Source organism: Erigeron canadensis, chromosome 9 (assembly GCF_010389155.1).
Source record: "Erigeron canadensis isolate Cc75 chromosome 9, C_canadensis_v1, whole genome shotgun sequence".
NCBI classification, from domain to species: Eukaryota; Viridiplantae; Streptophyta; class Magnoliopsida; order Asterales; family Asteraceae; genus Erigeron; species Erigeron canadensis.
In genome coordinates this window covers 123,851-139,547 of record NC_057769.1, presented here as the reverse complement: position 1 = coordinate 139,547, position 15,697 = coordinate 123,851, and the positions used below count along the sequence as shown (strand labels likewise).

Below are 15,697 nucleotides of genomic sequence, written 5' to 3'. Positions count from 1 at the left end.
ATTGACTATAGGGGTACTCATGTAACACTCCAATGCGGCGGAAGGAAAGGGCATGACGGGTGATGGTAGCTTCATGATGTGGTTATTACTTATTAATGTAAAGACAATTGACGTAAAATGATAGTATAAATAATGAAAATTGCACTTGTGAAATATGAGATATGTGAAAAGATGTTTGATTTTATGTAAGGGTGTTTTAGCCACATCAAAAACTTAGAGGGTGTTTGGTAAGAGTGAATCAAAGAGAATGGAAATATAATAGAGAATGAATATAGTGGCAAAGAGAATGAGTATTTGAAAAGAGAATCGATTCCGTCGTTTGGTACAAGCAGAGAATGAATATATAAAAAATACTAAATTTTAAATAATAATCAAATTTAATACATATAACATCACTAAAACAAAAAAAAAATTAAAAATTTCCATTCCCATCAATTCTCTACATTTCATAGAGAATTGAGGGAATGGAAACGATTCCCTATTCTCGATTCTCTTTTCCATTCTCCATTACAACCAAACATGAGAAGTGTTTCTCATTCCATTTTCACCCTTTCCATTCCATTGTACCAAACACCCCGTTAAAGTTTAATAAGAAAAATAGGGGATTTGCTTTATTAGGTATCATAGATTATAGATTATAGATAACATTTGTTATTTCATTAAATTGATTTTTCTTATAAATTTTGGTGCTAAGGGGGGAGGGAGCCGAAAGGTTGAACCTTTCCATCTCTTTTCAACCATCCAATCAAATTAATCCACCTCATTTCAACCCTCCAACTTTTTTCTCAACCTTTTTTTGTGGCAACCGAAACTCTCAACATTTTCTTCAAATTTTCATAATTTATCTTCAACACTATATACTTTACATAATTAACCAATTTTTCAATTTATATGTTTTATTAACAACAAAACACATTACATAATATTAAAAAACACATTACATAATAAAAGTAAAAATACTACATAATTGGAAAAAAATAGTTTATACTATGTTAAAAAAAATTGGAAAAAAAAAACAAAAAAAGTTGAACAAGAAAAAAAAAAGTTATTCATTTTTATTTGTTTAAAAAAAATTTAAACAAGAAATTGAGATTAATTGGGATTTAATAAGCAGCTTAAAAAAACAAAAAGAACTTACGTACAGCTAAAAAAACAAAAAGAAAATAAAAGTTTCAGCAACATGTCAAGTTTGGTCCCTGGATCTTTCTTTCTTTCACTTATGGTCCTCCAACGATCATGATCAAGGTTTGCCACTTCTGGTCCCTGTCTTCAACCTCTCCCCTCATCTCCCAGCGAGCTCCAAGCTCGCACCACCCATCTCCCTCTAAGCTCGCGGCCATGGCATCCGAAGCCCTCTCCATCTCCCTCAACCCTCTCCATCTCCCTCCTTCGCTCGGCTCCCCCCCCCCCCCCCCCCCCCCCCCCCACAAGCAAAAATGAGAAGAGTGATTGACTTTTTGAGCAACATAATGGTCTATACGCGTGAGATATACGTGGCTACTTAACGACATTTCATTAATGAATCAGTCAATTTTAGATGAAAGATGTAAAAGATTTTTTGATTTAATGACCCTCGTTGATAACAAACTTGAAAAGGACCCTCTTGTAAAAATAAACAACCCAAATCAACCAATCTTCCATTTAACTCTATAAGTTAAAAATTTTGATATTTACTTCTTCGGTCTCATTTAAATGTCATAGTTTTACTTTTTATGTCCTTTTCTTTCAACATTGATCATAACTAATTTTATCTGCATTATATAACACTTAATATAAAATACAATAATGAATCGTGTTTAAAATTTACTTTTCTTTTATATAACTTTCATCAAAGTATTATACGATACAAACAAAAATATTTACAGTTAAAATCAAATGACAAAGACCCAACGAGTTAAATTAAAACATTTTTTTTTTTAACAATCAATACTTTATTAATGAAGAAAATTAACAATATGTTAGGAAATACAAAAAATAAACCGACCCATAAAAAAGTTATATATTTTTTTAATGGGCTCGATTAAATGCCAGATACTTTAAACCATTGACTAGATGTCATTATACTTTTGTAGACTCGTAGTTACCAGACGGACTGGTGACCTCATATACAAAGTTCAAGTGACCTCATGTACAAAGTTCAAATCTCATTATGGAAAAATTGAATACAGATGAGTTAAAAACTTATTTTCTATAAATAAGCTAAACTAGAAATATAGCCAGTGTGCTAATACAATAAAACTTTTATTAAGAGTTGAAAGGGTTTTGGTAAAGGGTTTTATTAAGGTTCATTAAATAATTATACAGTAGTCATAAAATTTAAAGGTCGAACTTTTGATATGGAAAGATACAACTATTTTATACACGTTAAATGCAACTTTTAACAAATGGCGGAGTAAAATGATGGCCAAGGGTGGTGTTGAGTCTTGACAACCCACAATATTATAGTTCTAATACTATTACTATTTGAGAAATGATTAATTAACCTAAATAGATTAAACTAATTATCAACCTAATTATTTGGGCCATACACTTGTCACCATAAAAATATTTTTATTTTAATATTTTGGATATTCATGCAGTTAGATTGTACTCACCCACTTAGACTATATGGTTTATTATTATTATTATTATTATTATTATTATTATTATTATTATTATTATTATTATTATTATTATTATTATTATTATTATTATGCATATATACTCATTTTGATGTTAGTGTAGCATTTTTTATGGATTGTTGTATATTATTTTAGAGTTATTATAAGTAGTATCGGTATGTTTGTGTATTATTTTAGATAATGTTAATATAACCCATTAGCTATCTTACAATAATAACAAAAGAGGGTTTAAAAAGACTTTTAAAAAAATTACAATCATTAGATGAAAAACCACTTTTAATTATTACCTTTGGATGGTTTTGATGACATCAACTTTTATTTTTAGATCATATACATACATACATGCATATACTACTTGTTTATTAAATGTATGAAGAGTAGAGTGGGAAAAATAAAGATTTTTTAAGTATTAATTATTAACTAAATGTAGGATATGATAAGTGTATGGCCCAAATAATTAGGTTGATAATTAAGTTAATTTTTTAGGTTAATTCATTTCTCTATTTACATATTTAATTTTAAGGTAATTGACAGTTAGGTCTTAGAGTTGAGTTTAGCCCTAAAGACGGCATTAACTCAAACTTACACTCCATAGTTTCACTTCTATTGTTTAAACTAAATCGTGAATTTTCCATGTTTGATGGTTTGAATAACAACCAAACTAGGATTTTTTTTTTTTCCTTTTTATTTGAAAGTGGTCGATGTATATAATAGTGGCGGGATGAAAAGGTGATTCGTTTAAAGTAATACTTTTTTCCCTCTTTTTAATCTTGTGATGGAGTTTATTTTTGGTTGCTTTAAAGTTTAAAGTAATGACTACATCGATTTTATTGGACATCTAAAGTTATTTTCATATGGTAGAGATCCCCTCAAGTTATCTTTAACTTAAGGGTAAAGTTAAAGCAATGTTGGTCGTTGGATTAAAATCAAGGAACAAGATTCAAAATTGACCATTAATTTTGATCCAATAATCAAAGTCTTCCAACTTTACCCCTCAAGTTGAAATAATTTAAAGGAATCCCTACCCATTTCCACACGACGATAAATTCAATTTTCAATAAAATACACCAATCCATCCTCTTGACATTATCTATATTCTAAAAAGTAGAAATCAATATAGTTTTTACAACTTTTTATGCTTGTAGCACAAGAATGATTACTTTTCATATTTTAGCTATTTGTAAACTTAAAAAAAAAAAAAACATGGGAATATGGGGTATGAATTTTACTGCACTTAATACGATCCTTTCAAGTTAAATGTCATCCAGCATTAGTTAAAAAAATTTTTTAGCGACATTCTATTTTACTCTTACTCTTTAATTATACGTATGCCTAAAAATTAAGATTCTCGAAAAACCCCTATTAATCCATTCTCACAAATATGAAAAGTGAGACTTAAACCCAAGTGGATCCAAGATTAAAGATCTTACCAATGGGATACCAACCACATACACAACATTAGTTAAAACTTCTAATCACTTATTTCATTAATTTGTTACAACTTAGAAGTGGTTGTTTTTGGAAATATGTTACCTTTAATTACTTTTAGACTAATTTAAAATTGTACCACAACTCTTATGAGTTATCATATGCACGTATAATACGTTGCTTACCTTTTTCGTTTCATCTAAAAATTTGTCACATACAATATTGCTTAATCAAATTTTATCAAGTTTAAGGTAAGTTAATTCTTATGTAAACTTATATTATATTGCTATTACTAATAGTTATCAATGCATCACATAAAAACATAAAGAAAATGTTAAGTACAACTCTAACGTCTATAGAAAACATGCATAACAAAATTTATACCTTTAATATTAAAAGCTCACCCTTCAATTTTGTAATAAGAATACAATTGTTTTATGCAAGTTAACTACAGTTAACAAGATCTATAACGTTATTACCTTTTCATAATGAAGCCAAATGTGAGAACCTTTTTCAAATCCTGCAGCAACGTGCTGGTATATATATTAGTTCACTTCTGAATGGCAACTTCCATACCTATTTAAGTAATACCTAGTATTATCTTTAATGGGTTATAAGTCTCCATTTCCAAGTGTTTATAATGGTGCATTAGAATATAGACAGTTTTATCCTTATTTAAGATAAAAAGGTTGTTTTCATGTACTATACTTGGTGTTAGTTAGGACCTTAGTTAATGAAAGAAGTAAAGATCAAACTTTTAAACCATATGACCCAAGTTTTGCTTGTTTCAAACGATGATTAATACTCCTTCCGTCTTATATTAAGTGTTTTATTTTGACTTTTTGAGTCTTTTTCTTTCAACTTTGACCGTAAATGTTTTTGTTTGCTTTATATAACACTTAATATGACGTATATGGATGGATTGAGTTTTAAATGTATTTTTCATTGATATAATTGAGTTTTAAATGTACTTTTCATTGATATAACTTTAAGCAACTAATATATAACACAAACAAAGATATTTATGGTTAAAGTCAGAGGAAAAACACTTAACCAGTCAAAATAGGACAATTAAAATGGGACGGAGAAAGTATCAGCCAACAAACATTAGTGAGGGGAGGTATTATTTTCTATCCCTTTTAATTCGGTTCGAATACTTACAACTCATCTGTCATAACTTTAGATTGACATTATTATGTAATAAATAAACAACATAACAAGTAACAATTCTTTGATAAATATTTTTTAAAAGATATGTTATTTGATTTTATTTAAGCTTAACACATTTACATCCCTACTCACGTGACATACCATATGCGTAGGGTCATTTTTTTTTTTAATTTGACAACCTTTTAATATAACTACTATAGTAGTTAGTTACATAACCAAACAACCATTGTAACTAAGCCAAATCGCCTTGTTATACATCTAATAAGATTGATTTCGCCAAACCCTATTATTCACTTTCTTGGGATTTCCTTTTCTATTTGTTTGACGTTATGGGATTTGAATATAAATGGGTTTCTGGGATAAAGGTGTGGCTCATCTCTGAAAAAGCCTCGGTCTTAGTCAATGGTAGTTGTTTTTTAATATTTTTTATTTACATTTTGTCAAAGTAAGATATCATGAAATATTAATATTTTATTAGTTATATATATGTCTCGCGTATTACGCGTGATATAATCTAGTTAGTATAAAAATGATAATTATTAGATTGAATTAATAAACATTAAATATTTTGTTATTTAAAAAAGAGTTTCCTTAATGACGGGCTGTCAATATAAATTATTTGGGTGCATTAAAATTTATACTCCGACATGCGAAAATTCAGTGTTGTCATTATTATTTTCCTTCTAAAAAATATTGAGTTCACTAAATATACCGAATCGGTTAGAAAAACCCCTTGGGGGTAGATAATAGAAAAGGAATGTTCTAAACATAAAGTTGTTTTGGTTTTGTCCATTGTGATTAGCGGACGAAAGTTAAGATTAGGTTTGCACTTTGCACAGAAGCATGTGATGAACTGTTGAGAATAAGGTTTAACCTCAATCTTAGCTTGGACTTTTTTATATACAAGTTAAAGGGCTGAAATATTTATTTTCTGAAGATGAAGTGTCAATTGTGACATCTGTTATAACATCAATATACACTGGTATTGAAGATTATAAAGGTCTTTTGCGACTCCTGGAAGATACAAAAAAATTTCATCATGTAGCCGTTGGAGAAAGCTCCCTTCGGTCTGTCTGTGCGCACCATACACAGCCGACTTTCCTCTCATCTATATTCACAATATCATAAAGTTAGCTATAGTAGCAGATTATTATTATTATTATTAATAAAAGCTCTGTGTTTAGCCTTTTTCTCTTAATGTTTCTTTGTTGCTGAACCCATCATATTAATAAATATCATTTGGGTATTGTGTTTCATGATTGCTGCCTTGTTGCTTTATTCTCCGGTTCCATCGAATCAATTTTTTATTCATGATAATGCACTACGCTGCTAACCCTTTCTTTCTTTCTTTGTTCGTTTAATAATTTAATAAAGTTTGATATGCTGCAGCATGATGCTTGGGTTTGAGAATTTTCACTATTTATTTATGATCATACAACCACAAATTTTTTTAAATGCAACATTCCAAAAATCATTCCCTCCCTCGAAAACCTAGCCAAATCTAGCTGCAATAGGAAGCCTGCCATGGGGATGTCGTTTTAACAATTTCATGGCTAAAAGCCTAAAAGTAATACCAACCCAAAGTGACTTTATGTTTTAGTAATAAACGAACAAACAATGATATGGATGTCTCACATACTGATATGATATATGAATGGATGATCAGAGCGCAAGTCCTCCTTCCTGCGGAATTCTTCTATCCACTTTTTTTATTCTTTGTGGTGGCCAGATGACATGGGTAACCCTTCCCTGAATCAAACCCAATGGAATCTGAAACAAAAAATAATAATTTTCTTTTAGCAGAGTTGGTATTAGGAACTCGTCTTTACAATCCTCTATACACTCAATGTTCCTGTAACTTGTAACAATGTACTCCACACACGTCTATACTACTCTACTCAAACGTCAAACATATACTTCAAGACACGATGGACTATTCTTGGAGACACAAGACAATACTATCAATTATTTGAAATGATATTGATGAACTCATGGGCTGTTAGGTAATTTCTAGATTTTGTAAAGAGTACATCGAGGTATCTCAAGATGAACCTATTGCAACTTATTGGGATAAAGGGAACATTAAAAGAAGACCCCCAGGACCAAACAGATTAAAATCTGTTCACAAGTCCCCTAATTTTCAGTCCTTCATAAAGTTCACAAATCATGGAATCAACATTTTTTAACATCTATTTCTTTGATGCCTATAATTCTTTAAGTATTGTATTAGGCTGTCCTATGACTCCTATCTGTTGGGTTTGAAGGCTTGGTGGCCAGAAGGCCTGATTAGAGGTGGCAAAATTAGCCCAGTTGAATAAGTTTGGGTCAATTTGGGCCTTTTAAAAAAAACGTGGACCATATTGGATGATTAACATTTCTCACGCGGGTCATATTGGATCCTAAACAAAGTGTTTCATCTTTCTACCGGGTCATATTGGGCAGCTCAACAAATACAACGGGTAAAAGTGTAAAACTCTAATCACGCCATCTCCATTCCCCACTCCAGTTTCCAACTCTCCAATCATGTCATCTCCTCCTCTTTCTCTCACTCTCACTCTCCGGTCACACGTCACGCTCTTCAGCTGGTCGTCGCCGCCTATGGTTCTTCCTCCGCCGTTGACGTCCGGTAACACTTCTGCCTTCTCTGATTCTGTCCTGTAACATTGATGATTTTGTTTCCGAAGCTATTTATTTTTGAGTTAATTTGATTTGTGTATCTATATTTATATATCCTGTATCGATCTATAGGTTTATTAAGTTTAACCTATTTTTGAGGTTTTCATTCTTTCCCTTAATAGTTATTATATATAATTATTTTTTTGAAAGGTTATATATATATATATTTTGCTCTGAATCATCTTTTAGTATTGGGGGTCGGATTATAAGCAAATCTCGGAGCTCTTTATCAAGGTCAGGTGCTGAGGCATTGTTATGCACTCGTGATTGGTTGTTTGATATGGAAGCAAATATCGGAGCTCCATTGGAAGGTATTAAAGATCTTAGATTATGAAGTCGTTCTGTTTCTAACTTATTATTCTTAAAGCCTTTTTTTTAATATGTTGTAATGTTTTTACTCGTTTTTACATGTATAGATGAGGAAGAAGAGGAAGGACTTGCCGAAGACATTGAAGCATTGATTCCAAGTTATAGTAGTACTACTAGCAGGATATGAAACGGCTTTAAAGATAGGTACTTTTTTTCTTAGAACATTTTATACTAAAGTGCATACTAATATGTCACTTCACAGACTAAAGTATGGTGCATACTGATATGTCACTTCACAGACTAAAGTGCATACTGATATGTCTCAGTATATGTTATTCTTTCTTTAAATTATCTTCTATGGTGTAACTGGTTTGGTGATTTATATGACTAGAGGTTTATAAAGTAACCAATGTATATCCTTTCTATGATTGCTGGTTTATATGTCAGACCTACATGCCATGTATGATTTGAAATTAGAGGTCAAATTGCTTAATTCTCGACTTAGAACATGAGAATCTATACTTCTTGCTACTAGCAGTATTCCTGGAGATGTATCTCGGATCATTATGAGTATTGGAGGACTGCCTTTTTAAGCAGAATGTAAGAAGATAGATTGGGTTGCCAAAGAAAATTTCGTAGGTAGAGTAGTCTTATTCATTTGCTTATAAGACTCGGCATCACGCATCTGATAGTAATTTTAGTAACCAACAGATTCTGGATCATTATACTGACATATATGTTCATTGTTTCAAGCTAGGCTAGTAATGCAACATTCAGTTTAGTAATTTTCTGATGTATTTTTTATGGGTCATTTGTAGGATCAATTGGGAAGAGTTTTCCTTTTATCTCGTATCAACATTCAGTATAGAACGATTCATGTCTCACTTTAAGTGTCCATATTGGAGGCGTATCTCACAATTCTTGGAGAGCATTTGGTTCAAGGTGCTGGACAGTCATTTTTGTTCTTGTGGCATAATAGTTAAACTATGTATATGCTTAAATGCATTGTATTCTTGTTGGATCTTGATTTGTAGTAGTAGAAGGTCCAAGTATGTAATGGGTTTCTGAATCAATGGATTATGTTGCTGATATGAAGGGATATTAGAATAGTAAAATGATTCATAATGCATTCATTTTTGAACTTGTGAGCATTCAATCATTCATTTATGTTTTGGTTTCAAGATGCATTTTAAGAAGTTTAAAGTTTGAGCTGTTACATGGTTTCAAACTTTCGGTGGTTTAGTTTGCCATTTTGAAAACTGCCCGTTTTGACCCAACCCGTTGTGACCCATTTTCAAAACAACCCGTATTGACCCGGACCCGTTTTGACCCGTGACCCGACCCACACATTTTGCCACCTCTAGGCCTGATCTATTAAGGAGGCCTGTTTGTTGTTGTGATATTACCTTGATCGATTTGAAAAGAAAAGAAGATAAGTACCTTTGTTTGAAGTCTGACCATTGAAACAAGGTATTAGGTTGATTAGGGTTAAGCCTTTGTTCGACCGGGGGTTTGGATTTCTGTTGGATGTGGTACTGGTTATTGAAGAAAAGAGAGCTAGTAGGTTTGGAGTGCTTGGAGTTTTTCGAGTATTCTTGTTCTGGGGTTGCTAGTGTCGAAACGAGTGAAAAATGTTAGTCAAGTCATGGTTCTAACGCTTGTTTTCTCTACGGTTGTTATTGATCGTTTGCTATTAATTGGTCTGGAACTGTGGATGGTATTCCTTGTTCAGTTTTAATCAGTGGTTTGACTTTTGAATGGATCTTTGTACTGGTATTGGGTGAAGGTTTTCGCTGGTGGAGGTTCGTCTCATGAAGTCTGGTTTAGCGTGGGTTGAAATAACAGGGAAAGTGGGAGCTGTGCGTAGTTGACTTGTGGGGTTGCATGAGGTGCTCAGGATTTTAGAGTCGTCCGAGGTTAAAAAAATTCTACTTACGAGAATATCTCTGGCTTGATGCATTGGGGCTCATTCTTGTTACAGATTCTGGTTTGCTTCATTAAATATTACCCACTCTAGTAAAGCATTGGTGAATTTGTTGATTAGACTTTTAGAGTGTGCAGATTACTGCGCTACCGGAAGCATTGAACCAACTTTTCGAGAAAAGTCTTGGCTCGCGGATTCGAGAATTATACGAGTCTGGTTCGCTATAAAGGACTCTGGGACTTTCAGGTAATCTGTTTGAGCGTATTCGGAGGTTTGAACTTGGACGGGATTTTGTAGCGGTAGGAGCAAGATGAGTGTTTTGACATTTGTTGAGATAGACGTAGGGTGGGTTCTAAAGACGAGGTTTCCGAATGAAATCTCTCCTGTGATGCTACCGCTAGTGGAAAGGGTTGTTCCTCTGGAGTCTCTGGAGCTGGTATTTTAAATCGGTGGGAGCCGGTTGAGATTGCGGACGAGTCATTGGTGGTCTTGGCCATGACTGGGTCAATTTGACTGTATTGGAGGGGTTTACAGCTTCAATAGGTCTTTCACGTGACTGATGAAAAGGGCCGCTGCAACTAGATACACATGGGATGCATAGATTGAAGTTTGGTTTGTTCTTGGGAGCTGGACTTGTGAAGACTTCTATTCTTATCTGTTTTTATTGAAATCTTAGCTTATTCATGGAGAAAACTTTTGTTTGAAGTTGTAGTTTGTTCTTGGAACTAGAGCCTTAGAAGATTTGTGTTACCTGAAAATTACTAGAGTTACTGTTTAACCGGGATATTGTTTGCTTGAATGGTGGGCTCAAGTTTTTCGCAAGGCCTTCAAGTAGGAGATTATTGGGTTCAAGGTTGTAAATATCGGTTATCGGTTTATTATCGGTCAACCACTGAACCGATATATCCATATATCTGGGATATCGGATACCTTAAAGGCCTAAATTGTAAAGAAATTAATATTTTATAAAATATATATCAACAATTTATTCAAGATTTGCATATTTTATATATATATTTTTACTTGTATATAAAAAAATATATTTTTATCTGTATGTTTTATATATACTTTATTAATTAACATATTAATGAAGTTATATATTAACTTTAACTAAAACATAAATGAATAAAGGAATTACTTTTTAATATTAAAAACATATAAAAATTGTATATATATAGGGCCATAGAGGCGTACAGCTATAAACCCACTCACATATATTTTTATAAAAGAAATATAAATTACAAATAGCAGTAGTACAAGTGTAAGACAAATCAAGTCACCTGTCTCTTAGTAGACATACAGTATAATTACCCTTATTTTTATATTCTACCTCTTCTATATTTTTCTTCCATATTTCATAAACTCATCTACTACAAATCATTATCGGAAAAGATGGTTAAGTTTATAGTTATAAATATATATATATATGTTCATCTTCTATCTGAGCTACTATGTCCCTAACTAAAGGTACAGCCTCTCTCTCACTCTCTCTATCTCCCTCGTTTAGTCGTTCTCTCTCCTCGCTCTTTCGATCTTTTCTTTTCTCTTCCCCACCGGAAATGGAGTGGCCGGAAAAAAAAAGAAAATCAAAGTTTTTTGAATGGGTCAAACTTTTTGGTTGACCGAGATTGACCTAAAAGAGCCGATAGAAGACGAACATATATATATAAACACCAAGATTGACCGGGATTTGACCAAGCCGAGATATTGACCTGATAATAAACTTTTCGTGTCAGTTCACTCCCGATATCTGATATGTCAGCGATATATCGGTGGAGATGGCCGATATTTACCCTAGTAATTCTCCTATAATTGTTCAGAGCTTAATAAAATAACCTAGTTGCAGTCGGTGGACTAGGCCCCCACCCGGGGCCGAACCACGTTAAATTCTTGTGTCGTTTATCTATTTTCCGATTGTTATCTTCTTGTTTAATTGCTTCCGATGTGCTACAGCTAAGGGCTGTTCCTAACACTATCGGACAACAATTAGATGTCCTCGTTCAGAGCATTTATAGGACAGTCTAAGAAACTCAAGGAATTCAGCACTTCAAAACATGGAGCTTCCATCAAAATATGGAGAAGACAAAAGCATAAACTAGCGTAAAGGCTGAACTATATAAAAGCCAGCCCAAAATTTGGATGAAGATATATAAAAGTAGTTCCTTCAAAGAGCTGTTTAGCTGGATGAAAATGAAAAGCTGGCAACCATCACAAATCTATGAATAGGCAGCAAAATGGGCAGGGCGTGTAATGGGACCAAAATCGATTACGGTTGACCTGGTAATGCATTTTTTATCTCATATAATTGATATATTAAACATGATTGCGAAACTACATTACATAAATGAAGGTATAACTTTTGCAGTAAATAACTAAATAAGTCTGAAGGAGTGAAGGTTTAGTATAGGATTCGAGATTGGAAAAATAAGAGCTTATCTTATCTCTATGCCAGTATTTTGAGCCTTTGTGTTTCTGTTACCAACAATTCACTAAATAGATTGAAAGACTCCTAAAAAGATAGTTTGTGGTGCAAATGTGCAATGAAAAAATTAACAAAAAAAAAAAGCAAAGGTAGCCTGGTATGAGATGGGATAACTTGTTATGTTGCTAGGGGCAGTAAGGCCTAAGCCAATAACAAACCCAACTTCTCACATGCTACATCATCGCCACATCATTTTTAACTTTCCAGAATTTACCTAGAATTTCACCCTACTATACAACCATTCTCACCAAATTCTCAACTTCTAACTGTCAAATCGTCGCCACATCATTTTCATTAATTTAACACAAACATAAATAAAATAAAATCCAGAACATGGAGAATGGGGTGGTAAAAGTAAGGGCGTGGAGAACGTGGACCCTACTTTTCAGCCATTCTCACCGTCTTCTTCAAAACATGAAGCCACGATTTGGCCCAAAACGCCGTGAAAGTTCCCGAGAACAGCCACGACATGACGTCCACGATTTCGCGCTAAAAATAAAGACGTGAGAACGCGAAATATTTGACCGAGAACAGCTCTTATAAGCACCGACCTAATGATAGTGTAGAAAGTGTGACTCACATATTAGGTTCAACTTTTGAGTTTACCTTGTATAGAAAGAAAGAAATCAGAGGCTGTTTCAAAATGCTTCTGTCTTAAGGGAAGTTCTGTATGCTCAAATTGTCAATAATATTTGTATAAGGAGCTTAACCGGAAATGGGAGATTATACAAGTGGTGTTGTAGAAGCAGCTAAGCAGTATGTGCATGGAATTGGCATTTGATTGAGGAACCTTTACCGGTACCGGAATGGATGGGAATACAAACAATGGATGGAGAATACTGAGATGTAGTATGGTTTCTATTGCTGATACAAATGATATAGGAAGCTTGGGTATTTGCTTAACAGGCTGGATAAATGGGATAGCAGGTTGTTGGATGTTATATGGACTTGGTTTAGATTTCATTTAGGATACCAATGGCTGTTGCACTAAGTGTGGCTACAAATGAATGTTAATTGTCAGGTCGACAACGTGACGATGGTGGTCAAATGCAGAATTAAAGGTTGGTTAAGTGATGGAGCCTCTTGAAGACTGTCAAAGATTTTGATGCTGCCGCTGTTAAGGTTTCCTTTGAATGTTCATTTTCATTAATTTACATCGGAATGTTTTGATACATATATAGGTTGATATGTATTTAGATTGTTGAATGTTGGGCATTTCCATTTTGTTTGGTAAATTACTTAATTGTGAGTAAGGTGTGAGGTTGTCCATAATCAAAAGCATTAACTATGTAAAGATTATTGTCATCAATTAAACTAAAAAAGGTGCCATCCTGTTATCAATCAACTCATTTAAGGTTACCCTTTGAGATCAACAATTGACCCTTTTCACGCACGTGAGTTGATATATTCCCTCCTAGTCCCAGGGGTGTATCTATACATTGGTCTTAGGGTGCAATGGACCACCCTTAAAAGATTTTTTATACAAGAGAGCTTGTGAAGTTATCTAGAGGAAGCCCCTTAGAAAAGGGGAAGGAACCCCTTTGAGTTTACAAAATATAAAAAAAAGACTTGCTATAATCATAAGGAACCCCTTTGCATGTTTGGTTCGTTGCATAATGGTTCGTTGACTATTACAAGTAATAAATTATGAATTTGATTTAAGAAGTTTGATGAGTTTCTTATATTTATCCCGCAAATATGTTTTTTTCATATACATAAGGATACGAAAGTCCTAGTGTTCAACCAAAATTCTTTTTTTAAAGAGATTTCAACACATATTCCTAAGACAACAAATATATTTGAAGAAGAAACAAACCAATTCTACATGATTTAAATGTTGGAAACCTTGTAGGATGGATAATATTATAACAACTTTGACTATATATAATGATAGTACCGACTTATGTTTTTACGTTTGCATTTGTGACCCGAACCGTTGACCCGCCCCATGTTTCTTTTTCTGCCTCAACTAAGTTATCAAGTCGAAATCTCAAGGACCCCTATGAGTTATGAGCCTAGATCCGCCACTGCCTAGTCCTATTTCATTTAAAGTCGATAATTTGTATCATTTTGAACTAATAACTAGCATGACATACGAAAAGAAATTGTATTCAAGTGGCAACAGAAGTTAGTATGCAGGTAACTTACGGGACCAAATGATCTTGAATCATAGCTAGAAGCTGAATTATCACCCTCCACCCAGCAATGTCCCTCAGGGACCTTTATTGCGCCACCCACGTTAGCGATGTAGTCACCTTGCATCGCCACTATCCTTTTAACGTTTCTCTCTTTGAAATTAGTTGGATTGCTGCAAAAAGACAAGGAGTATGTGACGATCATTCTATATATTAGAATTTCAAATCAGAAAGAAACTACATGACATAATTATTTGTGAACCAGAAGATTTGGGTTATGTTGAATATCTAACAGGTAAATGGGTAAACAAGAGTTTGGTTATTTTTGGGAAATGGTCGGTATTGTATATGAAAAAAGTATACATTATAGAAAAACAAGTGTTTGTAACCCGTTTCTATTTACATTGAAGTTGGAAGAAAGAGAGAAAGATGGGGAACCTGAAATAAACAACATCACCGTGTGAAAATCTGTACTTGTCGAGACAAAACTTCTCCAGGAAAACATAATCATCTGCAGGCAAATATGAGTAATGAATGAATGAGCTCGCATTTGAAATTGAAATGAATATAATATTGAGTAGTAAATTATTATTATTATTATTGAGTACCTGAGAATGATGCTTGGGAAGAAGGATTAAACGTTGGAGACATGGATGAACCTCGAACAGGGCATACTCCCGCATAGCGGTCTGTTAATGTGATTCCCACAAGCCCCACTCCTACATACTTTTTCAACGCCTCCTTCCACATCGCCTCAATATATTAAAATTATTAGGGTTTACTATTATAAAAAGGACAAGTGTTTGGCTTAATTAGTTGGATATACGATTTAGGGACCGACTGGAAGAGGGGTTTCTAAAGCTTCCGGCTGCAGCTCTAACTCCGGTTCAGTTACTACTTTCATTTCTATATATCTTACTCTTACTTGCCATTGTCCTTTCCTACAGATATT

The 15,697-nt window shown here is 33.4% G+C and overlaps 1 protein-coding gene across 2 annotated transcripts; it reads right to left on the bottom strand.

The window, feature by feature from the left end:
- Positions 1–6,087: 6,087 nt before the first annotated feature.
- On the bottom strand, positions 6,088–15,697 carry LOC122582269 (mitochondrial inner membrane protease subunit 2-like). Of its 2 annotated transcripts, none has more exons than XM_043754641.1 (5): positions 15,354–15,697; positions 15,184–15,256; positions 14,759–14,918; positions 6,855–6,989; positions 6,088–6,327 (listed from the first exon to the last, which is right to left on the bottom strand). In XM_043754641.1, exons 1-4 carry the CDS (start codon positions 15,493–15,495, stop codon positions 6,882–6,884), a joined length of 483 nt encoding a protein of 160 aa, XP_043610576.1. In that variant the 5' UTR covers positions 15,496–15,697; the 3' UTR covers positions 6,088–6,327; positions 6,855–6,881. The 2 variants fall into 2 exon arrangements, with proteins under 2 accessions (XP_043610576.1, XP_043610575.1); XM_043754640.1 differs by having other exon boundaries at positions 6,859–6,989; positions 15,354–15,695.

Coding starts and splice junctions, on each gene's coding strand:
- LOC122582269 (XM_043754641.1), bottom strand. CDS start 15,495: ATGTGGAAGGAGGCGTTGAAAAAGTATGTAGGAGTGGGGCTTGTGGGA. Junction 15,257..15,353: donor TTCCCAAGCATCATTCTCAG/GTACTCAATAAT, acceptor ATTTGCCTGCAG/ATGATTATGTTTTCCTGGAG. Junction 14,919..15,183: donor GGTGATGTTGTTTATTTCAG/GTTCCCCATCTT, acceptor GTCTTTTTGCAG/CAATCCAACTAATTTCAAAG.